The sequence below is a fragment of the Pristiophorus japonicus genome, chromosome 5 (assembly GCF_044704955.1).
Source record: "Pristiophorus japonicus isolate sPriJap1 chromosome 5, sPriJap1.hap1, whole genome shotgun sequence".
Classification (NCBI taxonomy): Eukaryota; Metazoa; Chordata; class Chondrichthyes; family Pristiophoridae; genus Pristiophorus; species Pristiophorus japonicus.
The window spans coordinates 56,640,025-56,667,863 of NC_091981.1; the positions used below are offsets into that span (position 1 = coordinate 56,640,025).

Sequence of the window (27,839 nt, forward strand, 5' to 3'; positions counted from 1 at the left end):
ATCATAAATCCATGCTGACTTGGACCGATCCTGTCACTGCTTTCCAAATGCGCCGTTATTTCATCCTTAATTGATTCCAACATTTTCCCCACTATTGATGTCAGGCTAACCGGTCTATAATTACCCGCTTTCTCTCTCCCTCCCTTTTTAAAAAGTGGTGTTACATTAGCTACCCTCCAGTCCCTAAGAACTAATCCAGAGTCGATAGACTGTTGGAAAATGATCACCAATGCATCCACTATTTCTAGGGCCACTTCCTTAAGTACTCTGGGATGCAGATTATCAGGCCCCGGGGATTTATCGGCCTTCAATCCCATCAATTTTCCCAACACAATTTCCCGCCTAATAAGGATATCATTCAGTTCCTCCTTCTCACTAGACATGCATATGACACATTGTATTTTTCTTAAATCCCTATTCTATTACCTTTTGAGCAAAAGTAGAAGTGGGTTTTTTTCCCATTGTAGTACTTTTTTGTCGTGGAATAGAGTGCTTTTAACCATTTTTCTTCGAGAGTGGTAGAAGTTCATCAGAGGCTGTAAGGGGTTCAATTGCATTTTCTGTAATCATTACACAAGTAATAGTTGAATTTGATTTTTTTTTTTCAATAGGTGTTTGCTTTTGACCATTGTTTCTGGTCCATGGATGAAAGCAACAAAGCAAAATATGCAGGTGAGCTGTTTACTAATTGTAAAACAACCTGATGCTCTTTGTTGCACGTGGGTTTGTACGTGTATATCTTGAGCATCTATGGCAAGATTGTCAAATAATTGTTCTGATAACGTTTTAGATGCATTACCTATTTTCTTTCACACTTGATATGGTGAACCTGTCCTCGGGAATTGTAAATGTAATTGCTATTTACTTAGAGCTCTTTTTAATAAAACAAAATCCTTAACTTGCCAAAGCTGTTTTATGAGCACGTATTGGAATCTGGACTTGTATTTAGCACCATTGAAAACGTAATCTTTCGAACTGGCCGTGTTTTCTCTCCTCTATCCTCTTTCCCCAAACCCAGCTCTTTATTTTAAAATATGAGTTTCATCAGCGACCGAACCTCCTTTTAAAACATCAGAGAATTGGACCCTTGGCCGATAAAACCATAATCACGCAAGTTGAACACATTGGATCAATGCAACTCAAAAGTAACTTTTCTAACTGGGGGAAACCCCATTTGAATATCCCAGAAGGGTTCCCTGGAAATAATGATGCACTCATGCAAACCATTTTCCGTATGAAACCTATCCAAAGGAAAACTACACCGTGCTTGCAGAAAATATGTTATATTCATATACAGCAACAGAAATAATGTGAACTGATCCAGAAAAAAAGTGAGAAAACTGATGAGGTTGGGACAGGCATATGACTATTTCAAGGTTCCCATGACTTCCTTTGGTAGACGACGCAAGGTCCATGGACTTCAGTTTGAACATTGGTGTGGATTTACATAGTTTTAAGATGTTCTTTGCACCTTTAATTTGCACTTTGAGTAGTTATAGATTTTTAATCATCAATCTCGAAGATGTGTGAGCCCTGAAAAAGTCTTGGAGGCATATTGGTACTGAATGTGGCTTCCGAATATTATCGCGAATACTTCGAGTGGATACAAGCCATTAAACTGTTCTGCTGCGCGTCCACAGTGCCCTCTTCTTAATGGGACCGTTGTAACTATATCGCAATTAGCCAAAATTGGCGGGAAATATTTATCCATTAAATTTAAACCAGTGCAGCTATCTAGTTCGTAGCCAGTCCTCAGCTTTTGGTGGCGTGACTGTTCTCCAGGTTTTGTTAAAACTGTTGGAATTCTTCTGTGGAAGAGTGAAAAGGGGTCTGCTCATCATCTTTTTAATTCATTGCTATCTCATTCAGATTGCACTTTTCTTTTGTCAGTTTCTCCTGACAGTGCTGATTCCTATTGGGTGATAGCTCCACAAGCGTTGAGCACTCAGCATTCTCGGGTACTGCCCAAGTGGCCATTTTTCAAATATGCCGTTGGTATTGCTGGGCTATTCAACCATGGGATCTATCGCAGTTGAACCTAAAGTTATCCTCCTGCAACATCCACACCTGCACAGTTTCCAATCAGAGTCATTTGGATGCCATTATTTCTCTCCTTCCTTAGATCAGGGGTGTTGAGGCCAATTGTAACATCTCCATACCTGATATTGAGACCACCTAACTTAGCACAGACTGTGCATCTAATCTGGAAATGTCTGGTCCTGAATGGCTTAGTGCCACACGAGGTGATGCCTTTACTCTATTTGATTTCTTATTGAACTTTATCATTTATCCTCTTGTATTATAATTTCTATATGTTCCTTCCCCTTCCCCCCCCCAATAAAAGCCATTGATTTTTGGTGTTGCAGATGGAAGTTAGAGAAAGATATGAAACTAATACTATAAGGTGCAGAATACAATGGAATCAAGCAAAGCCATTCAAAATTTCACGACTGCGCAATTTTTCTATTCAAAAGCTGCGCGGGACCTGCAAAGAGCTGCGCAGCCACGCAACTAATAAGGAACGTTACGAGAAGAAGCTTGCAGGGAACATTAAGGCGGATTGCAAAAGTTTCTATAGATATGTAAAGAGAAAAAGGTTAGTAAAGACAAACATAGGTCCCCTGCAGTTAGAATCAGGGGAAGTCATAACGGGGAACAATGAAATGGCAGACCAATTGAACAAGTACTTTGGTTCGGTATTCACTAAGGAGGACACAAACAACCTTCTGGCTATAAAAGGGGTCAGAGGGTCTAGTAAGGAGGAGGAACTGAGGGAAATCTTTATTAGTCGGGAAATTGTGTTTGGGAAATTGATGGGATTGAAGGCCGATAAATCCCCAGGGCCTGATGGACTGCATCCCAGAGTACTTAAGGAGGTGGCCTTGGAAATAGCGGATGCATTGACAATCATTTTCCAACATTCCATTGACTCTGGATCAGTTCCTATGGAGTGGAGGGTAACCCCACTTTTTAAAAAAGGAGGGAGAGAGAAAACAGGGAATTATAGACCGGTCAGCCTGACCTCAGTAGTGGGTAAAATAATGGAATCAATTATTAAGGATATCATAGCAGCGCATTTGGAAAAAGGTGACATGATAGGTCCAAGTCAGCATGGATTTGTGAAAGGGAAATCATGCTTGACAAATCGTCTGGAATTTTTTGAGGATGTTTCCAGTAAAGTGGACAAGGGAGAACCAGTTGATGTGGTATATTTGGACTTTCAGAAGGCTTTTGACAAGGTCCCACACAAGAGAATGTGCAAAGTTAAAGCACATGGGATTGGGGGTAGTGTGCTGACGTGGATTGAGAACTGGTTGTCAGACAGGAAGCAAAGAGTAGGAGTAAATGGGTACTTTTCAGAATGGCAGGCAGTGACTAGTGGGGTACCGCAAGGTTCTGTGCTGGGGCCCCAGCTGTTTACATTGTACATTAATGATTTAGACGAGGGGATTAAATGTAGTATCTCCAAATTTGCGGATGACACTAAGTTGGGTGGCAGTGTGAGCTGCGAGGAGGATGCTATGAGGCTGCAGAGTGACTTGGATAGGTTAGGTGAGTGGGCAAATGCATGGCAGATGAAGTATAATGTGGAGAAATGTGAGGTTATCCACTTTGGTGGTAAAAACAGAGAGACAGACTATTATCTGAATGGTGACAGATTAGGAAAAGGGGAGGTGCAACGAGACCTGGGTGTCATGGTACATCAGTCATTGAAGGTTGGCATGCAGGTACAGCAGGCGGTTAAGAAAGCAAATGGCATGTTGGCCTTCATAGCGAGGGGATTTGAGTACAGGGGCAGGGAGATGTTGCTACAGTTGTACAGGGCCTTGGTGAGGCCGCACCTGGAGTATTGTGTACAGTTTTGGTCTCCTAACTTGAGGAAGGACATTCTTGCTATTGAGGGAGTGCAGCGAAGATTCACCAGACTGATTCCTGGGATGGTGGGACTGACCTATCAAGAAAGACTGGATCAACTGGGCTTGTATTCACTGGAGTTCAGAAGAATGAGAGGGGACCTCATAGAAACGTTTAAAATTCTGACGGGTTTAGACAGGTTAGATGCAGGAAGAATGTTCCCAATGTTGGGGAAGTCCAGAACCAGGGGTCACAGTCTAAGGATAAGGGGTAAGCCATTTAGGACCGAGATGAGGAGAAACTTCTTCACCCAGAGAGTGGTGAACCTGTGGAATTCTCTACCACAGAAAGTAGTTGAGGCCAATTCACTAAATATATTCAAAAGGGAGTTAGATGAAGTCCTTACTACTAGGGGGATCAAGGGGTATGGCGAGAAAGCAGGAAGGGGGTAGTGAAGTTGCATGTTCAGCCATGAACTCATTGAATGGCGGTGCAGGCTAGAAGGGCTGAATGGCCTACTCCTGCACCTATTTTCTATGTTTCTATGTTTCTATGATACGTGGAGAATAATGGCTAGATTCTTCCTACATCGCCCCCTCCCCCCCCAGCCATGTAATCTCCTGGGAGAGCCAAGTAACTAGAAAAAACACAGTGCCAGTAAAGGGAAAAAATATCTGGAAAATCCCTCTCCGTCCCCCTCAGACGGTCATAGCCAGTCCAAGAGCATTATGTGGGGCATCTATACAGATAGCCAGAAGGATAGTCACACTGAAGTTGCATTGATGGTTAAGTAAAGCAGCAGAAAATAGTTTTCTTCTCTGGGGTCTATCTGCACTTGTTATTATGGAAATTGATGTGACGCACAGGACAGTGAAGTGAGTACACATTGCATGGTCAAATATTACAGGAACAGTGCTGATATGTGGCATGTTTATGATGTATGTAATCTTTTTGTCCACATCTTCTGCTGTGACCCATGCCTCAATGAAAAAGCTAGTGTTTGGAAATAACCATTTTATAACCATTGCCAAAATTAAATTGTTCATAAAATGTATCGGGGTACAAAAAAAAACTTGGCTGTTAATAGGGAGAAGCTATCGATTTTACACAGAGTTGTATGGGGTTAATTCACATTTGTCTGTTGCATTGTAGCTTGGGGACCAACAGTAGAAATGAATAGATGCTTTTGATGAGCTGCCTGTATTTTAAATTATTTTTGTAAATACAGAATAATCTTTCCAGAAGGCACTTTTTTAAAGGGGGAATGTAACATAACTTCCATTTTTTAAGAAAAAAGCAATTGGTATAATGCAACTCTGGCTTGCATGCTCTCATCTCCTCCAGCATTATGGGATAGTGAGTCTATCTTGTGTGTCAGTATTTCAGTTTGGTTGTGAAACAGGATCACACCAAAAATGGGCAGGAATGTGCAGCTGGAGTCTCAGCCTGTCTATATGTAAAATGGTTGCCCTGTCTGTAGTATAACCCTGTTTATGAAACTTCAACATTTCATATATAGTTTGTCCCTTTTATTTTTGTTTCTCAGTAATTAGCTCTTACACTTGTTAATTGCTGCCATTCTTAATCCGTCACCATCAGTTTTCAGCTTCATGGATTGCACCTGTCTGCCATGACGATCATGCTGGCAGAAAAGTGCCCCACGGTAATAGATAGCTGGGGGTGACCAATAGTCTCATTTGAGAAGTTCAGATAACTTTTTGAACAGAGAATATTAGTCTTCATTGAAGTTAGGTTTGCCAGTATTGGGGAACTGAATATTTTTAAATCCTCTTGTCATCTGATGTAAGAATTGAGCATTTGCAATTTAGGATAACTTAGCAGAGTAAAACGCCTAAAACTTTCCCCCGACTGAACCACTGAAATGTCTCCACTTGCTACAAGAGCCCAATTTATGACATCTCTGAATGAACTAATTGGTGATCTGGATACTTCAGTCTTGATATGGTGGTGGAATATCATGAACTTATTTAGATATCAGTTTTACCTCTACCATGTTGTATTTGTGCAGAAAGTGAATATTACAGGTAATTTAGGAATGGCTTGGTACAACATGAAAGGCTTTCAGTTACAGTTACGCTGTTGGGGTTATAGCACAGCTGTTGGTTTACTCTTCATTTATTAAAAGTTACAGCACATAACAGGATTGTTCAAGTGTAGATTAGTGGCATTAATATTCTAATCTGCAGGTATTCATCAACTAGTTGAAAATCTCAGCTTTCTCTTTATCTCTTATGGCACCAGTAATATACTCCTGAGGAGGACGCAAATTGGGGATGGATAGGAGTTTTTGTAGTTTCAGGAATGAGGTCACAGTTTTCTCCTCATACATGAAATATACAAATATCTTTCAGAGCATATGTAAACTCTGCTTGTGCCAGGGCAATACGTGTAACCAGGTTTATTTTGGCATTCTGTTTGCCATTTTTCCACATCGGCACCAAGGTGGGGGAAGAGGGAGAGGAGAAGTGGTATTTCGTGAGGACATTTTTCATATCCTGTACCTGAATTGTTGCAGTTCCTCCCTTCCAAAATGCACATAGCAGGCAGTAATTGTGCATTACTACATTTTGTGTCATCCAAAAATAATAGTTTCTATTTAATAATGAATAGATTCAGCCCCCATTGGTGTAGGAGAGCAACGATCCTGCCCCCCCACCCCCCCCCCAACCACCACCGCACACAAATGGAAGGGAACGTCTGAGTGTTTGTGGAATAACTGATGTGATAACTAGGAGACGAGAACAATTCTCATGATGTGCAATTCAGGCAGCCATTTATCTTGTGTGGCACAAATCCAAGACGAGTGCACACAGCATTCATTAAAATGAGCTCTTGTCAACAAATACACAATGCACAATATTGCAAATGGGGGTTGTGAGGAGGAGAATTGCTGGATTTGGACATGGGTGCGGTGGGTCATCTCGATACTTTAATATTTTACAAGGTAGGTTTGGCTGAAGAAGATCTTTCAGTCTATTTCATTTCACATTGGCAGAACATTAACTCTGCTGTCTTCTCATGATGGCGTCTCGCAGTTTCTTCTGGTACTGTGGTTTCAATCACCATTCCTAGCAAACTGTCGCACTTGCTGATCATCTACGTAAAACAGTACTTTCTAATTTCTGTCTTAAACTTTCCAGTCACAGTTCTAAATCTGTGCCTACTTGTCTACATCCTTGCTGTTCTCTCGTCAGCTTTTCATTGTGTTACAGAGCTGTTTCAAGCAGAGGCTGTTCTCTGCTATGTTGGGAGCATGATGCTGTGATGTCTGGCCTATTTACATGCACATGTATTCCACAGCACTAGAGGCAACAGCATGCACAGTTGTTTGAAAATTACTATCTGGAACTTATTTTCTGGCTGCCAAATGTAACTCACTTGTTGAGGACTGTCCACTTTGGTCTGAGATCGAGAAGCTGTCTCTGACTTCTACAAGTTGCTATCCATTGCAAGAACAATGTCAATGTTCACTTATGTTATGAGGTGTTGCATTGCCTTTGAACTCGTTGAAGTGATCCTCAGTGCCTCAACATCTGTTGCCTACGTGATAGTCATAATATAGAAGGGCCTTTAAACAAGCTATTGTCATGGCTATGTTCTATTTTGATTCCTATGCTCACAGAACGATTCTGTGAATGTGTGATAGATTATGTACAGACCTAACAGCGAGACTAAATCTGCACAAAATTCTTCAATCTTATTTTAAACATAATAGCCAACTTTAGTCAATGAGCTTTGTTGACCATTGTTCAAGTAGCTAATGTTTGTAAACCACACTAAAGATTAAACAAGTTAATGTTCATTATTATCGTAACTATTATTCTGCTTTCAATTGGTAATGAGACGTGCCTTATGTTTTTGGACATTTCACGTAAGCAGATTTGGCTCTGAAGGCTTATAGTGAGCACTTGGGAGGTAGCAGCTGGATGATATATTTATTTAGTGGGCAAGTCTATCCAAATAATGTACAGGCACAGCAGTGTTATGTTTGTAATGCCAGGTCTGCTGTTTGGATAGATATCGTATCCAGTGGCTTTTAGTTAAGCTGGAAGTATAAACATAAAATAATGGCCCAGAAATCCCGGCCGGCTGCTTCCCGCAGGTGATTGGCTAAAACATTTTTTTTTTAAATGTGCACTTACCTTATCCTGCTGCACCCACATGAGTTCCTGGTCCTGAGGCCTCCACTGACTGCGCGTCGCAGCGCGTGCACGTCAGGACATGCGCAGGACTGGAGCTATAGTCACATGGCTTTGGGCAGCCAATCAGGTAAAGTATGTTCTAGTCATAATCATGACTGAGAACTCCATAAATTGGAGTTCCCATTATTATGGATGAGAAACAGCCCCAAAACACACACAATCAATAATAAAAAATAGAAAAAATACACCACATACTTTTATTAACTTAAATTAGTTATTTATGTATTCTTAAAATATATTTTGCAATTTTAGAAACTTTTAAAGTTTTTAAAAAATTAGGGTTTAAAATAAACTTATCGTAGTGGAGAGGATTTTTAACAAAATGTGTTTTTATAATTTTATTTTAAAATGTTTTTGTGTATTTTAAAACTCTTAGGCCTGTAAAAGTAGGCTATGCACCTGGTTTTATCAAGCACAAGAGTTTTGAGGATATTTGCTGGGCAAGATATGGGTAAATCCCGCAATCTTGCCCTCGCAAATATCCTTGCTCCCGAGCTACGAAAGATCTGTCAAGCTTCCAGTTTGACAGCTTGGAAAAGCCGGTTTTCAGCGCATGCGCATTGTGCGCTGAAAACCAGCTTTTGCAATGCCTTCCCGGGTCCGTAGGCACTCAGTACGGACCCGGGAGGCCAGAATTTTTGCCCCTATATGTTTTTTAAATATGAAGAAGTCTTGCTAGATGCACAGAAAGCAAATTCACATTTTCCAATTTCTTGCGTGACTGGATGGCACAGGAACAGGAGAATTTCAGATCATGCCAGCAGTCACTTTAGGAAGCAAAATAGTTCTCTATCTTGAGTTGATCAGCACCACTCATAGATAGGGCCTCCTATATGCCATGATATATATCATAGAAATTTACAGCACAGAAGGAGGCCATTTCGGCCCATTGTGTCTGCGCCGGCCAACAAAGAGCTATCCACCGCAGGTTGGGAGTATAAAGGAGCTGGAGCGTGGGCCCTGGAACATCATGAGCCACCCCGACCTGCGAGAGGACACCACCGCAAAAGTATAAAGAGCTGGAGCACGGGCTCTGGAACATCGTGGGTCACCTTGACCAGCGAGAGGACACCAGCGCAGGTTGGAAGTATAAGAGCTGGTGCATGCCTCTACAACTTCCCGTGCGAGTCGTCCCAAGTGTGCGACGACTTTGAGGTGGGCGACTGGATGACATTTGGAGTGTGGGCAGGAACATTCGTGAGGCCAGGCACAGCAGAGGAGCGGGAAGGTCAGGGTGGATGAGCAGTGAGATATTGTAGCGGAGGTGCAGCGAATGTTTGTGGCGGAGATTCAGCGAGAGATCGTGGTGGAGGTACGGCAAATGAGGGTGCGGGGCCCAGAAGAACCAAGGGCCCAGGGGCAGCACGGGCCAGTCCACACTGTGATATGTGTGCGAACTATGTCTGTGCAGCATAGCAGGTCTCCACTCATCCTGGTTTACCCTTGCCACTAGATAAAGGCCAAGCTCTGTCAAGCATGTGTGGTGGCTGATGTGCAACGGTCACTACACGTTAAAAAAAAATCCACGTACAGGCATCTTCCACCCCTGGAGTTCAGTCAGCACCTGAAGGTAGAAACCAATATTCCACGTGGATAACCTGTGTGAGAACCCCTTTATAAATTTAATAATTGTAAAGAAGCTTTTCTGTAAATGAGCCATCGTACATTTGCAGATTTGATTTATTCCTATATCATATCACAGTTCCTCTCTGATAGTGTTACACCCCTATTTGTCTATCTAAAATTTCCTTTTGCGTTGTAGTTTTTATTTCTTTCCATTTATCTCCATCGCTCCCTCTTTTTATGTGTCTCCCTTTTTTCCACTTTTTCTCACTCACTCAATCTCTTTCTCATTCCCTTTCTCTTCTGCGCTCTTGCTCCCTTTCTTCTTCCCTCCCCTGAAAGTGCAGGCTACTACTTAGGTGTGTTTCCATGAGGGCCAGTTGTCCTCTATTAGCTCACCTAGAATGGCTATTCATGGTAGGGGCAAGTTGTTGACAGGTTATTGAACCACAATGGCATCACAACCAATCCCGATCCTGACATTACTGGACATCCACATGTTTGCTTTCCAGCAGTAGTTGTCTGATATTAATCAGGAGTGTAGACTTTCAGGTTTTTAATATTTTTCCCTCTTCTCTGGCACGGAGTTTAAATTTATTGCCTCCATCACCGGCACTACCACTGCTTGGGACTTTCGCCATCAACATCTCCAGTGTTTGTTTGTTTACAGAAAATGGAAGATAGAAATCTTGAAGCGCACTTCCTAAGTTTTGTAGAACTGAATTATCACTCATCACAGTTAAGTTTTAATACTTATGTAATGCCATGCCATGTGCAGCCTGGAATGTGATACATTAACTATTTCCCCCCCCAAAAGTTAGTTCCTTGCAGTTAACCATTTCTTTCCACTGTCTGTACCCTTTAAAATGGATGAATTCTGCTAGGGTTGCTGTGTATAAAGGATAGTTTTGTCTTTCGACGTCATTGATTGAAAATACACAATACTTTGTTAAATGCAACTGTACTTCGACTCATCTCAGATGCAACTGTTTGCACAGGAGAGCTGAAATTATATTTCCAAAAATAAATTATCAAACACAAAACAGAAATGCAGTATTTCAGACTTCAGCCATGTTTTGCAGTTCATCTGTTCGTAGTTTATTTGGATTGTAAACTTTTGAAAGCAAATATCTGTAAATGTTAACTGTCGATAAGACATGTTTTGGTTGTGTTTTTTTTCTAAAGCAGGCAGTCAGTAATACAGAAAACCTAGAGCAATATTTGTACTGTATTGCTTTACCTTTTCATATGGTTTCTTTTTAACAGGTTAGTATTAATGAGTTAATACCATTTATTTGAAGGCACCACAATTCATGAATTGAAGTTGCACTGAGTGCTTAAAAGTCTATTTTTAAAAAAAAATGCATGATTTTGTTTTTTAAAAATTCCTATAAATTAAAACAGAATTTTTCATGACAAGGCGATGATTCGTCCCAAGTATCTAAACTTGAAATGGGTGTAATAATGGCTTCTGATTCTTATCAGGCTATTTACTTTTCATTTTTGCACGACATCAGTTTTATAAGTGGTAATTAGATGCATTGCAGTTATGTTCTGTATATTTAAACCATTGGCACACACACCCCATTCAGACATGTTGTTATCCTTCCCTTGAAAAGATTCACTCGCATGAATCATGGAATGAAATCACAATTAAGGCTTTCAACATTTAATATTTTATATCCATTTTAGATTAGATCTCAGTTCCTGCAGATTGTATACAATTAGCTCTTTGTTGATCTGAGGAAATTAATTATGAATTTCAGAATACTTCATATAGCACTTCAGCATTAATCTTCTATCCAGGAAAAGGTACAGGTATAGACAAGGGCCAGTGCCAAGACTTGGGGTTAATGTATTTTCTTCCAGGTTGTCACAATATTGCTGGTTGCTGAGGACATCAACAAGGGAGGTAACTTGGATGAGCTTCCAATGATGCTTGTATCTTACAGAACTGCTTTAAGATGAAGTCTGGGTCACGCATTGCTGTGGAATGAATTTCACAACACAAGGAATAACAGACGACTCAGTATGTACAAACTTGTGCACATGCCATTGTTTGTAGATTGCAAATCACAATTTCACTCTGTCTGATGGCTGGCGAGGATGGTTACATATCAACATTGTGAAAACCGTGACACCAGCCTGCATAGTCAGAGAATCATAGAAATTTACAGCACAGAAGGACAACCACGAGCAATCCAGCCTAATCCTACTTTCCAGCTCTTGGTCCGTAGTTCTGCAGGTTACGGCACTTTAAGTAGACATCCAAGTATTTTTTAAATGTGGTGAGGGTTTCTGCCTCTACCATCCTTTCAGACAGTGAGTTCCAGACCCCCACCACCGTCTGGGTGAATAAATGTCCCCATATATCTCCTCTAAACCTCCCCCCAATTACTTCAAATCTATGTCCCCTGGTTGTTGACCCTCCCTGCCAAGGGAAACCGGTCCTTCCTATCCACTCTATCCAGGCCCCTCATGATTTTATACACCTCAATCAGGTCTCCCCTCCTCTGTTCCAAAGAAAACAGACCCAGCATCTCCAATCTTTCCTCATAGCCAAAATTCTCCAGTCCAGGCAACATTCTTGTAAATCTCCTCTGCACCCTTTCCAGTGCAATCGCATCTTTCCTGTCATGTGGTGACCAGAACTGGACGCAGTACTCCAGCTGTGGCCTCACCAGTGTTCTCTATGCAGTTCACACATAACTTCCTTGCTCTTGTATTCCATGCCTCGACTAATAAAGGCAGATATTCCATATGCCTTCTTAACCACCTTATCCACCTGGCCTGCTACCTTCAGGGATCTGTAGACTTGCACCCCCAAGGTCCCTTTGTTCCTCTACACTTTTCAGTGTCGTACCATTTAATATGTATTCCCTTGCCACCTTAGACCTCCCTCTTTACCTCACACTTATCCAGATTGAAATCCATTTGGCACTGTTCTGCCCAGCTGACCAGATCATTGATATCTTCCTGCAGTCTGCGGCTTTCTTTTTCATTTTCAACCACTTGGCCAATTTTAATGTCATCTGCAAACTTCTTAATCATACCCGCAACATTCAAGTCCAGGTCATTGATATATACCACAAAAATCAAGGGACCCAGCACTGAGTCCTGCGGAACCCCACTGAATATCGCCTTCCAGTCACAAAAACACCCATCAAACATTACCTTTTGTTTCCTGCCTATGAGCCAATTTTGGATCCAACTTGCCACCTTGCCCTGGATCCCATGAACTTTTACTTTCGTGACCAGTCTGCCATATGGGACCTTATCAAAAGCTTTGCTAAGATCCATTTCCACTACATCATACGCACTGCCCTCATCGACCATTCTAGTTACTACCTCGAAAAATTCAATCAAGTTAGTCAGACACAAACTTCCCTTAACAAATCCATGCTGATTGTCCTCGATTAATCCATGTCTTTCCAAATAAAGATTTATCCTGTCGCTCAGGATTTTTTCCAATAATTTTCCTGCCACTGAGGTTAGGCTGACTGGCCTGTAATTACTCGGTCTATCTCTTTCTCCCTTTTACAACATTAGCAGCCCTCCAGTCCTCTGGCGCCACACCTGTAGCCAGAGAAGACTGGAAAATGTTGGTCAGAGCCTCTGCTATTCTTTTGCTTCTCTTAACAGCCTGGGATACATTTCAGCAGGGCCTGGGAATTTATCCACTTTCAAAGTTGCTAAGCCCCTTAATACTTCCTCTCTCACTATGTTTATCTCGTCTAATATTTCACACTCATCCTCCCTCATTGCAAAGTCTGCTTCGCCTCTCTCTTTTGTGAAAACAGGTGCAAAGTATTCATCAAGAATCATACCCATGTCTTCTACTCCACACACAGATTTCCTTTATGGTCTCTAATAGGCCCCACTCTCTCTAGTTATCCTCTTACTCTTAATGTATTTGTAAAATATCTTTGGGTTTCCCTGATTTTACTTGCCAACATTCTTTCATGCTCTTACTTTGCTTTCCTGTTATATTTTTTTATTGCACTCCTCTAGAGTTTCTGCAGTATCGAATTCTCTATCTGTTATAAGCTTCCTTTTTTTTCTTTATCTTACACTGTATGTCCCTTGATAACCAAGGGGCTCTAGATTTGTTAGCCCCATCCTTATTTTTTAAGGGAACATACTTGCTCGGTACTTTCAGGATCTCCTCCTTGAATGCATCCCACTGCTCTGACACTGATTTACCATCAAGTAGTTGTTTCCAGTCCACTTTAGCCAAATCCCATCCCAGCTCAGCAAATTTGCTTTACCCCAATTGAGAACCTTTGGTCCTTTTTCATAACTACCCTAAATCTTACTGAATTATGATCACTAGCACCAAAATGCTCTCCCACTGATACCCCTTCCACCTGCCCCTCTTCATTCCCCAAAACCTAGTCCAGAACCGCTCCCTCCCTTGTTGGGCTTGTTACATACTGGCTAAAGAAGTTCTTCTGAATACATTTTAGGAATTCCGCTTCTTTTGTACCATTTACACTCCTTTTTCCCCAATTAATATTAGGTAGTTGAAATCCCCCACCATTACAGCCCTGTAGTTTTTGCATTTCACAGCAATTTGCCCACATATTTGTTCTTCTATCTCCCTCTGACTGTTTGTGATCGCCCCTTTTTTGTTCTTCAATTCAAACCATATGGCCTCATTTGCTGACCCCTCTAACATGTTATCCCTTCTCACAGCTGTAATTGTTTCTTTAAGTAATAATGCGACCCCCACACCCCCTCCTTTTTTACCCCCCTATCTATTCCGTCTGAAAACCCTGGCCAGCCCATGCTGCAATATGTGCGCGCACTAGGTCTGTGCAGCAGAGCTGGTCTCCAGTCGTCTTGGTTAATCCTTGCCACTGGACCAAGACCTAGTTCTGTCAAGCCCGTGTGGTAGCTGGTGTGCAATGGCAATCACACGTTAAAAAAATCCACGCACAGGCATCTTCCACCCGTCAAGATTTAGCTCGGGACCTGGAATATTAGGTCCTTCATTGAAACACCTGTGAACTTTTTTGGCGTGGAAGCAAGTCATCCTCGTTTCGAGGGACTGCCTATAATGATGATGACTCTTTCTTTAGTTATCCTCATTGTCTTAACGTATTTATAAAATATCATCCCTCCTCACAGCTATAATTGTTTCTTTAATCAATATTGTGAATCCCCCCTCCTTTTTTAATCCCCCTCTCTAACCCATCTGAAAACCCTGTAACTAGGAATGTTGAGCTGCCATACCTGCCCTTCTTTCAGCCATGTCTCTGTAATAGCTGTATCATTATACTGCCAAGTGTTTATCTGTGCTCTCAGCTCATCTGCCTTACTCCCTATACTTCTTGCGTTGAAGTATTTACCATGTAGTAGTGCCAAACTCCTTTGCCTATTTCCCAGCCCTTGTTTCCTCTGTCTTCCAAATTCATTTTCTACTTTTCTGCTGCCCAATTCCAGCTTTGCTTCTCTCCCCACTGAATCTATTCTCCGGTTCACATCACCCTGCCAAGATGGTTTAAACCCTTCCCCCCCACAGCACTAGCAAATCCTCCTGCGAGGATACTGGTCCGGCTTGTACAAGTCCCACCTCCCCCAGAAACTGTCCAAATGCCTCAGGAATCTGAAGCCCTCCCGCTTCTCTCCATCTCTCCAGCCACGTATTCATCATCTCTATCCTCCTACTTCTGTACTCACTCGCACGTGGCACCGGCAGTAACCTGGAGATTTCTTAGCTTTGAAGTCCTGCTTTTTAATCTCTCTCCGAGCTCCCTAAACTCTGCCAGCAGAACCACATCCCTCTTTCTACCTATGTCATTTGTACCAATATGGATCACGACCGTTGGCTGTTCACCCTCACCCCCCAGAATGTCGTGCAGCTGCTCGGTGACATCTTTGACCCTGGCACCAGGGAGGCAACATACCATCCTGGAGTCACGTCTGTGGCCGCAGAAACGCCTGTCTGCTCCCCTGATTATTGAGTCCCCTATCACTATTGCTCTTCCCCCCCCCCCTGCCCGTGCAGCTGAGCCAGCCATGGTGCCGTGGACTTGGCTCTGGCTGCACTCTCCAGAGGCACCATCGCCCCCACCAATCACCAATACTTAGAACAGAATACTGAGATGGCCTCTGGGAACTCCTGCACTACCTGCATAGTTTTCGTCATTTCCTCTTCTGTCTGTTGGTCATCCATTCCCTCTCTGCCTGCACACTTTTAAGCTGCGTGGTGACCCCCTCTAGAAATGTGCTATTCACATAATTCTCAGTCTCGCGGATGCACCGCAGTGACTCCAGCCACCGCTCAAGCTCTGAAACGCGGAGCTCAAGTTGGTGTAGCTGGAGACAGCCCCTGCGCGCATGGTTGTCCAGGCTACACGAAGTGCAATCCACGGGACTGAGCTGCCCTGCCATGTCTATAGTTATTAGATTAATTAATTCAAATTTTTAGTCTACCCCTCTGCCCGTATTAAAGACTAAAAGACAACAGGCAAAAAAAAAAGTGATACCGGCCTCGAATCTGAATAGCAAAGAAAAAAACTTATGTGACCGTTACCAACCAATTATTTCCCTGCTTTCCTGTGACATCACACCTGGAATCTTTCTACCTCTTATCCTCCCAGGTTGGTTGGTGCTGCTGCAGCCTCCGGGGCTAGCTTCTCCCGCTCTCGGACTCACTTGCGCTGCTATGGGCCGCTCCTTTTATCCTCCGCCGCTTCTCCCGCTCTCAGACTCCAGTCAAGCTGAGTGCTGAACTTGCCCATGACCAGAACCATGCTAGAACCACGAGAGGCAAATGTGTTACCTGGGCTACAGCCTGATGAGGCACTATTAAAACTTGCCTCTCAGATGTGCCTTTGTACATTCCTGCAGTGCTGTAAGGTAATTGCACAGAAAACCCAATGCTGTGAAGTAGCTAAGTTAACAGCAAATAGAACATGGCCATGCTCTTTCCCTTCAATTTGTTTTCCATGATACCTTCTTAGTTGAAGCAGGGTCTCATTCTGGATGCTGGTACAAGTGGTCACGCTTCAACGATAGTCATAGACATTATTGGACAGTTATTTGGATTCTGCCTATACATTTTGTGTCAGGGACACCAGATAGCAATCAAGAGTGGGGATCCAGGTTTCTAACAGGTTTATCACTTCTTCTGTATTGAGTTAGCCAATCACTTGTGACTGTGTTGATCCATGTGGCTCAGTGATATACCACATGGTGCATTTACCCTCGGCCATACAAGAGCAACAGCTGCGATCTTGACTATCTGTTTTTTAAAAAAAATATTGGGATGTGGCTGATAACAAGGCCACAATTTATTGCCCATCCCTAAAGCAGGAGCTCATTTCAGCTATTTCCTCTAATCTTTTTAAATAAAATGTTTTGAATATCAACCAATATGAGTAAACGCTAAAGGCTGTGAAACAAGTGCAAAGAATTGGGGTTGATTTTACTTTTAATGGGAATACTGATATTGAAACTGCTGCTTTATTCTATCATATGCCGATTTTTGTGACTGAGCTGCCTTTCCACCAGATGTGCTGTATTTATTTCAATTTGTCTGATTTTAAATGTATCTGCTTAACTTTTCATTGAATTCTTTTTTTAACTTAAAATAATCCTTTTATATGTTGTGTCCTACATTAGGAATTTGTTTTGTCATAAGTTGTCGCTTGACGATGCCAGATTTTGGTCACTTGGCTTTAGTCCAGGAATTGTAGCTGAAGTAATGTTTTCAGTGCACTTTTCTTCGAAGATAGCTTACTAAAATTATGAGAAGTGACTGGTGGAAGAAGCCGAAATACATTATGCTTCTAATACTGAGAAATGCATGTCAGAATGTGTTTTGTAAATGATTTTTCTTCAACATACAACTTTTTCATTAGCACTGCTTGGTTTCCACTTAAAAAAGAAACGTGCTGTGATTGTTAATAGGGGTCCTGCCAGACAATGCGCTTTGTCTCAGTGGAGAGGAAGGTCATTTGTAAAATGTAACCACTCGGATGATAAATGTCAACTTGTATTTGGTAAAATTGAATTAATCAGCAGTGGAGATGGGAGCAGCAGAGTAGTAATTAGATGTTTATGCCGAGACTTCAAATAAAACAGTGACTGATTTTATAGGATAATATGATAGATTGGGACAGGAGTGTCTGTGAGGGCCATGGGGTGGGGGGGTTGGCGGGCAAGATGAGAACAGAGAGCCAAACAACTTTGTGATTGCCATGGCAACGAAACATGAAAGTTTCTGAAGACTTGTGGTATTTGTTCAGCTAAAAGACACAATTTCTATTTTTTAAAGTATTAAGCGTATCAGTATGTCAAAGGATGATTTTACTGTTGGTCACTGCTCATCGTCATCATAGGCAGTCCCTCGAACGAGGATGACTTGCTTCCACAAGAGTTCACAGATGTTTCAATGAAGGACCCGATGTTCCATTCCTGAGCTCCAATTGAGGGGGTGGAAGATGCCTGTGCGTGGATTTTTTTAACGTATAGTGACTGTTGCACATCGGCCACCACACACGCTCGTACCTTAGTTTTAGCTTTGCTGCCTTCTTAATGTCATTAATTGCTCTAAGTGAAGATCCTAGGCAGGAAGTTTAAGGAAACATATGAAGCTACATGTGTTTGTTAATGCAGATAAAAATGATTACTCTCCTCCCTGCCCCCCTTTTTTTTTTAAAGATGGAATAGTAATTACAATGTCTGAAAGGGGGACCAGCAATCTTTTGAAGGAGTTTGCCCTCTTTTTTTAAAAAAAAATTAAGTTGTTGCAAAACATTTCTGTTGAGCTCATATTTTTAAAATGGTGATTATGAAATGAGGGACTTGAAGGGACATAAAACATAAGAATCAGGAGTAGGCCATACAGATCACCTCTCATTCTTCTAAACTCCAGGGAGTTTAGGCCCAGTGTATTCAATCTGTCCTCATAGGACAATCCTCTCATCCCAGGAATCAATCTAGTGAACCTTTGTTGCACTGCCTCTAAGTATATCCTTCCTTAGATAATGAGACCAAAACTGTGCACAGTACTCCAGGTGTGGTCTCACCAAATCCCTGTACAATTGTAGCAAAACGTCCTTACTATTGTACTCCAACCCCCTGCAATAAAGGCCAATATGTCATTTGTCTTCCTAATTGCCTGCTGTACCTGCATGCTAACTGTGTTTCTTATACCAGGACACCTCAATCTCTCTGAACACCAACATTTAATAGTTTCTCGCCATTTAATAAATATTCTGTTTTTCTATTCTTCCCACCAAAGTGGATAACCTCATTGAGTTGAATAATATGAGAGCTGAATTAACACGGATACGTTTGTACCATTGCACCCAGTTACTGTTTCTGCACGACTTTTTGATGCTGCATTCCTTCCATCCTAGTGGAAAATGTTGAGTCAAAAATCAAACTAACAACCGGCTGGTGGAGTACCTCCTCTCTTTTGTTTATCGATCTGCCCTTTACCTGACCCATCTCACCCTGAAGGTAGTGATTCATAATTGGGTACAATTCTGTAGGTGTTGTTTTGTGCTCCAGTACCTCACTCCAGTGGCCATTTTTCACGTTGTAGTCTAAACGCTAAGTGTAAGCGTATATTTGTGAATGTATTCTAGCCTGAGCCTATTCCTGTGTCCAACTTGTACATGTGTGTTTTCCAGCAAGGGTCACTGGATCATGATCAGAAAGAGGAACCCTGGCCTTTTTTTTGTGTTTCTCCACTCTAGTTGAGTCTGACCCAAAACCCACCTCATGTCCTGACTCCTATCCTTGTCACCGTTTAATTCTGGCACTGCCGCAGTGTGACTCTTTGGGTCAACTGATGAGCTTTTTTAAAAATCTCATGACCTGATGGTACTGGATGCTGAGGCTGCCTGTGGAACTGTATGTATGTATACAATGCACAATGCTTAGTTTGTCCATGTTTCATCTGAAGAATCATCTTAAGAGTTAAGAATGTACTTAAAGTTAAGTTTCAAAAAGTTAAGAATTTGTCTTTATTTTCCTTCCCAATTTACTTAAAATGTGTATGCTTCTTAACTAATTGTGTGATGGTCCAAGATTCAGAGGAAACTAGAGCACCAGGATGTGCAGCAAGAGGAATCTGGGTGTCGGCATGTTAGATTATGTGGCTCTCCCAGGATTTGGGATTTAGATTACATTGTAAATGTAACAACATCATCAATCCACTGTGTTGACCTCCAAGAATTCCTTGCATTAAATTAGAAGCATACACATTTTAAGTACATTGAGAAGGAGAATAAACACACACATGTCGATCTTAATTCTTAACTTTTTGAAACTTGACTTTAAGCACTTCCTTGGTCTTGTATCTATGTATTTTAAAACCTCTGAACTCTTTAAGATGATTCTTCAGATGATAATTGCTCCAGAAGGCACCGTCAAGATTATGTTTTAAGACGAAGTAGAAAGAAGAAAGTAACTGGGTTTACATGGTCAAAAGTGTCTGCTTGGGAACACTGAATTATAATATTTACATTCTAACCCAGAGTTGTTTCCTTGTTAAGAACATAAGAAATAGGAGCACAAGTAGGCCATAAGGTCCCTCGAGCCTGCTCCGCCATTCAATACGATCTTGGCTGATCCGATCATGGACTCTGGTCCACTTTCTTGCCCGCTCCCCATAATCCCTTATTCCCCTTATCGGTTAAGAAACTGTCTATCTCTGTCTTAACTTTATTCAATAACCCAGCTTCCACAGCTCTCAGAGGTAGCAAATTCCACAGATTCACAACCCTCTGAGAGAAGAAATTCCTCCTCATCTCAGTTTTAAATGGGCAGTCCCTTATTCTAAGATTACGCCCCCTAGTTCTCGTCTCCCCGAACAGTGGAAATATCCTCTCTGCATCCACCTTGTCAAGCCCCCTCATAATCTTGTTAAAGCAGTGCCAGCTGAATTTTCTGGGCCAGCTAATGATGCAGCAAAACTTGATTGGTATTGCTTTGAAAAATGGAGGGCAGTTCTGAATTTCCATAAGAATTACATTATATATTATTTCCAAAAATATTACCTCTATATTACCTCTCATATCAGTGTTGTTCTCTGTCCATTTAACACTGAACATTAGTGATAAATATAGAAAAGGCATTCAATAAACAATCTATCTGGGGAGTATAGGGTATTTGTTATGAAGTGTAGTACTTGCAAGAAATAAGATGGAAAAAATGCCTCTACAATGATATTTCTTTCCAACAATGCTGTGACTGTGTTCAAAAGACATGGGTAGCTACCTGTTTAATGTGGTTGAGGTATTTCCATGGAATCTTTACGATCACTCATTTATCATATTAGCACTCTGAATTTGTTATATTACTTTAATTGAAAATAAAGCATATAATCTTACAAAAAATGAGATCTAAATGCGCTATTTCTGTTGAACTATTTTCTCTTGCAATATTGGACCAAAAATTCGTGGGCAGATGCCTCCGACCGAAATTCTTTTTATGAAAGTTCCTGGTGGTTCTGGAGGAACGAACATTTCCGGTCCGAGGCCTAGATGCGCAGAGGCTCACTCATCCCAGGAACGCAAGTGCAACTTGGGATCACGTGGGCCTGGATCACAATGTAAATATCCTCATTGATAATAATGCTGAGTTCCATTTGTATCAGCTCCCATTACTATCAATGACAATACCCACCAAAACATAGAAACACAACACAATAAATAAAAAAAAAATCTCATTTAAAATTAATTGAAATTAAATTAAATATTTTAGGAAAAAAATTATTTTTTTGAAAATGTTTTAATAAGGTTAAAAATAAACTTGCTTTAATGGACAGGATTTTTAATATAACAAAATTAGTGATCAAATTTAATTTTTCTATCTTTTAAAATTGTTGCGCTGTAAAAACCGGCATTACGCCTGCTTTTACACAGCGTAAGCGTTTTAAGGACATTAGTTGGGCAAATAGCCCAAATCTCTGCGTGCAAAAAGACCCTTCTTCTGGCAATGTGTTGGAACTGTCAAAAGCAATTTTGACAGTTTGTAAGTGCCGGATTTCAGCGCATACGCTTTGCGCGCCTAAACCCAGAACTTGCGGGGACTCTTCGGACTCGTGTGCACATCATACGCACCCAGAGAGGCCACAGTTTCAGGGCAATTGCTTTTATTTCTGCTTTGAAATTGTATAACAACATGTGTGATCATGAGTGGTCAATTCAAGTGATCTTTTGGGGATTATGACATCATATATTTACAGTCTACTGCTGATAATTCCAAGTTGTTTCTTGCACAAATGAATTGCCCAGTAATTTGAATTAAGCAACATAAATAAAAGGGTAACATTAAGAATATGTGTGAATTATCCAGTAATTTGAATTATGCAATTTGGAATGAAGAGTATACAGTAAACTGCCCCCAGCTAGGTGGACAGTACTAAGGATCTGAGCTTATTATCTGATGAAGTCAACAGCGCTCTTTCAAATAGAGATTCACCACATTTTGGGTAATGTACATTTACCTTGATCTTCTGATCCTTAGTGACATTGGGTACAAAAACTTCTGTTTCTTGCACCAACCTCCATCTTTATGAGCACAGATTTGCCTCTACACGAAAACATTTTATTTGCATTTTTCCTAATTCCAAATGCTAATTGTTCACACGATTAGAAATACTGGGCCATGCAAGTTCTGGGTTTAGGCAGCACTGTGCGTGCGCAAAAACCCGCAACTTGCGATCTGTCAAGAATTCACTTGCCGTCATCCGCCCAACTTCTGCCCAGCGAATGCCCGCGGAATTCTTACACTTGGTAAAAACAGGCATGCATAAGAGTTTTAATAAACATAAAAATATTTTTTCCATTCATTTAAATATTAAAACATATGTACAATAAGGTAGTTATTTTTAGTCCCTTTAAAACATTTAAATTTATTTTTCAAAAATTTTATATTTTGTTTTAAATATTTAATTAAATTGTAATTTAATTTTAAGTGTGTAATTTTTTTAATTTTTATGTTAAATGTATTTTTCATGTGATCTCCATTCATGCTTCTGAGTATTCCATACACGGAATCCCCATAAGCATGAATGGGGAACCCCTTCTTTGGTTGTGCCAGCCCTCGTGATTCCAGGGCGCTTGCGAATCACTTGTGCCCCTGAGATACATGGGCCTCTACACATGGGGCACAATTCTCTGTGGATCCAGACGCAGAAAGTAAGTTCATAGATTTTTTGCTGGTTGGAGACTTCCACCCATGGGACGCCTCCGACTGCAAATTCAGGCCCATTAAAATGGTCTCGATGCAAAGCTAGAGCTTTGCAGCACTCGCTGACCTGGAGAATCCACAAATGTTCAGACTGCACACAGTGACATATTTTAAGTTGAGCGATGTGGTAAGCAGATTTGTTCCACTTTTGTTTGCTCAGTTGTGTGAGATACAAATCTTTGCAGGGTATAACTTGGCTGTAACTGATCATTAGGGTGAAGTTTACCTTTCAGTAAAAATGTTTTGTTTGGTGAATGCGTTGGGGCATGTTCAGAGTTGATTACATTTGATATGTTGGCTTGTAGGGTTGCACGCTGACGACACCCAGCTCTACCTCACCACTACCTCTCTTGACCCCCTCCACTGTGCCTGATTTGTAATGCAGCTTGTCCGACATCCAGTATGGATTGGCAGAAACTTCTTCCAATTAAATAATGGGAAGACAGAAGCCATTGACTTCGGCCTCTGCCACAAACCGCATTCCCTAGCCACAAATTTCATCCCCCTCCATGGGCACCATCTGAGGCTGAACCAGACTGTTTGTAATTGTGGTGCCCTTTTTGACCCCGAGTTGAGCTTTCAACCCCATTATCACCCCATCACCAAGCCCGTCTCCATCCACTTCTGTAATACTGTATCAGCCATCTTTGCAATACCTCAGTCGATCTGCTGCTGAAACCCTCATCCATGCTTTTGCTAGCTCCAGCCTCGACTATTGCTACGCTCTCCTGGCCGGCCTCCCATCTTCCACCTACCATAGACTTGAGCTCATCCAAAACTCTGCTGCCCGTACCCTAACTCGCACCAAGACCCATTCACTATCACAGTTGTGCTTGATGACCTACATTGACTTCCGGTTTGGCAAAGCCTCAATTTAAAAATTCTCATCCTTCTGTTCAAATCCCTCCATGCCTTGCCCTACCTCTCTAACCTCCTCCAGCCCTACAATGCTCCGAGAACACTGCATTCCTTCAACTCTGGCCTCTTGTGTATCCCCTATTTCCTGCGCTTCTCCTTTGGCAGCTATGCATTCAACTGTCTTGGCCCTAAGCTATGGAATTCCTTCCCTAAACCCCTCTACACCTCTCTTTCTTTCTCCTTTAAGACGTTCCTTAAAACCTACCTCTTTGGCCAAGCTTTTCGTCAGCTGTCCTAATATCTTTTATTTGGCTGGGTGTCAAATTTTGTTCCCTAAGGCTCTGTGAAGCACCTTGGAATGTTTGATTATGTTAAAGGTGCTACATAAATGAAAGTTGTTCATGTCTTGCTGCTAATCAGTCCTAATATCTTGCTACTAAAGCATTTTTCAGCAGTGGTGTTGTAAAGTGGCAATCTGTTTAAAGGTATTTAAATTTGAAAGTGAGAAAAAAGAGGCAGAGCAACTTTTTAAATTCAATTTTCAATAATGTTCTCGTTTTATTGTGTGTTCAAATTGTTCCCTTTAGCAGTTAGCAGAACGCAGCCAGAGTGAACCTTCACAAATGAAGTGATCTGTTCAGCGACCATCTTCACAAATGTTTTTCTTCTCTGCAGCAATCTTTCCTTGTGTAAATACAAGGCAAAGTGAAGAGTTAGAATTTTACGTTGGAACACTTTACGGAAAAGATGTTGGGAGTTCATCTGGGATCCTATTTTATGTGCTTTCTATTTAGTACATGTTAGTTGAGGGTGGGAAGGGTCAAGAAACGTCCCGCATTCTATGCCAGTATCGGTTGCATGGAGCATTAGGAACAGAGGCATCTCCCAAGATGAAGATTCGAATGCATTTTTTTCTTTGAGAGGAAATCATTCTTAACATTGTTTTTTTTTTCGTGTTTGCGCTTTGATGAAATTCAATACTAGGAATCGAGGATTACTTGCTTCCACGCTAAAAATGAGTTCTCATGTGACTAATGAGGCCTTCTGCGGGACCTACAGTCTCTGTCACAGGTGGGGCAGATAGTGGTTGAAGGCACGGGGTGCTGGGATGCCGTGCGCTCCTTCTGCTGTTTACATTTGGATTCAGCTTGCTCTCGGCGTAGAGACTCGGTGTTTGGCACCTTCCCGGATGTTTTTCCTCCACTTTGTGCGGTCTTGGGCCAGAGATTCCTAGGTGTCGGTGGGGATGTTGCACTTTTTGAGGGTGTCCTTGAAGTGTTTCCTCTGCCAACTGGAGCTCGCTTGCCGTGTCTGAGCTCCGAGTAGAACGCTTGTTTTGGGAGTCTCGTATCAGCATGCGGACGACGTGGCCTGTCCAAGGGAGCTGATCGAGCGTGGTCAATGCTTCGATGCTGGGGATCTTGGACTGAGCGAGAACGCTGATGTTGGTGCACCTATCCTGCCAATGGATTTGCAAGATCTTGAGGAGGCAGCGTTGGTGGTACTGCTCCAGTGTTTTGAGGTGCTTGATGTACATAGTCCATGTCTCTAAGGCTTATAAGAGGGCGGGAATCACTACTGCTCTGTAGACTGTGAGTTTGGTGCCGGGTTTGAGGTCCTAGTCTTCAAACACTCTCTTCCTCAGGCGACCGAAGGCTGCACACTGAAGGCAGTGTTGGACTTCGTCATCGATGTCAGCCGTTGTTGACAGTAGGCTCCCAAGATATGGAAAATGGTCCACATTGTCTAAGGCCTCGTCGTGGACTTTGATAATCAGGGAACAATGTTGCATGGCCGGGGCAGGTTGGTAGAGCACCTTTGTCTTACGGATGTTTAGCGTAATACCCATGCTATCTCACGATTTGGTGAAGGTGTTGACGATGGCTTGGGGTTCGGCCTCCGAGTGTGCGCAGACGCAGGCTTTGTCTGCATACTGTAATGCAATGTCAGAGGATTGGACGACCATCGCACCCTCAGTAAGCTCCCTGCTGGAGTGGAGCTGATCTACAGAACAAACGGGAAACTGTTCAACCTCCGTCGCCTCCATGCCAGATCCAAGGACGTCCTATCGGTCAGTCTACACAGAAATAAGGGGCTGAAGCAGGCCCACGAAATGGAACATGTCAAACGACATAACCATTGAACTAAGGAATGAAAGTTGGCTATAAACATTTGTAGGCTGACACAGTTTCATAGGAAATATTGTAAAATCAAGTGTACTCATAGATCTGATTTTCCCTTTCTTGCCTTTTCTTGGCTCTGTTTTTGGATTTATCAGTAAAATGCATGTAACATTGCTGATTATATCCAATCGAATGTGGGATTGTTGCGAGTCTTTCTGGTACAATAACCAGCTCCAGATCTGAACTTTCGATGGCATTCTCTGCAATTTTAGCTTCTCTAGTTCCAGTAAATTTCCACTGTCGAACACTCGTGAAAAATGTTATCCAGCTAGAGTCCGAAAAATAAATTATGTTGCCTTTGGTTCCTGCAACTATGTTTCGGTGCATGCAGTCTGATCGATCTAGTTCAGAGATCTTGGGCCCAAATTTCCTTAACCCCTTTTTCCGGCGCGCACTCCGAGATGCGCCGACTTTGTGCGCTCAAAACGGCGCCAAAAAACTTGCTAACGATTCTGGCCGCTCTGCTGTGTGTCCCGGGTTCTGGCGTGGCGTTTCTCGTGGAGTGGGGGCGGAGCTACAGCCCTGCGCCGAAAACAGTGCCGGCAGCTGCGCGGATGCGCAGTGGAGTCTGCGTGCATGTACAGTAGCTCCTCGCCCTCCCAGCGCGTCCTGCAGGCTGTGAGTTGGACCCAATGCTAGCCGCCCCTATCCCTGGCCGAAGGGACGACCCAGTAATCTTCAACAGCATCTCCCAATGAAACATGGGCCAGCAGGCAGCAGTGTGGAGAGAACATTGCATTTTGTGTGGACACATGTCAAATCGTTATGACCCAACACTGATTAAGTTTCCCCCGGCGTGAAGTCCAGTCCCCCGGGGGGGGCCGAGTTAGGAAGGTAGGACTTAAGTTTTATTTTTTATTATTATTGATGGTTTTTATGCTGCTTTAAAGTTGTTGTGAAGGTGTTTGGTGCCTTGCAAAGCCCTCTGTGCTTCCCTCCTCCCGCCTCCCCCCCCCAATTCTCTGGCTACCTGCGCTGATTTCTTAACTCTCCAAGGTTTTCTGTGCGGCCACAAGTGGCCACATACGCTGACCTAAGTTAGTTTGGAGCAACTATTAGCTGTCCAAACTGGCTTAAATGGCCAAAACAGGCCTATATGGCTGGTAAACCCCCCCCCCCCCCTTTTTGAAAGTAAAACTAAACTAAACAAAATCGTAACTAACTCACTTACACTGGCACAAATTAAATGTGTAGAATGGGGACTTTTAAGATACTCCAGAAAAATCAAGTTGCTCCAAAAAAAAAACTGAGCAACTCCTGGCCAAATTTGGGCCCCTTGATCGGCTGATTTTGTGGTACTGACAAATACAGCAGTTGTGATTGGTCATTTAAGTAACTCGCAATTCCATCATCACACTGGGTTTTGACGAGATTTCTGCCTATTTTCTAAAACTTTCTGCAAAATACTCACTTTTTGAAGATGGTAACATTAATTTTTGTGATAAGTGGTCCCTAAACTAATATTGATGTGAATATGAATACTTCCACAGAGGGGACTAGGGAAAAGCATTTTTTTGAGACTCGGCCCACGGTCTAGAGGGCTTTGATTAGGTTTCTAAGCTACCATTTCTAGTGGGTGAACTGTTTTAACAATTGGATATAATTATGCAAGTGTTCCAAGCAAAGTTGCAACTGCTGAAGGTACCATTTGTTCCTTGGATGAACAAAGATATTTCCGGGGTTGATTTTTCATTCAGATGTCTCTTTAGGTGACTTGACCTGACCTCTGATCAACTCAGGCCATGGGAGTCACTACAATCTTGTTGGTTTTTCTGAAGAATAAAAGTACTTACTTTGTGGTATAAACTGATTGTGAGTGAAGAGTTACTGAATAAATAGCCTACCCCCCACTGTCTGGGAAGGGAAGGATGAGGGGCTAATTGAATACCACTGGAGAAGGGGCCATTTTTGCTTTTATATCTACAGTAGTTTGTTACGCTAA

At 42.1% G+C, this 27,839-nt stretch overlaps 1 protein-coding gene across 2 annotated transcripts in view; it reads left to right on the plus strand.

The window, feature by feature from the left end:
* Positions 1 to 27,839, plus strand: part of kif13a (kinesin family member 13A) — a 331,493-nt gene that overhangs the window by 137,154 nt on the left and 166,500 nt on the right. For both annotated transcript variants that reach the window (XM_070880643.1, XM_070880644.1), the window contains exon 4: positions 612 to 672. In XM_070880643.1, the coding sequence (XP_070736744.1) occupies positions 612 to 672 (61 nt within the window). The remainder of the gene's footprint in view (positions 1 to 611; positions 673 to 27,839) is intronic.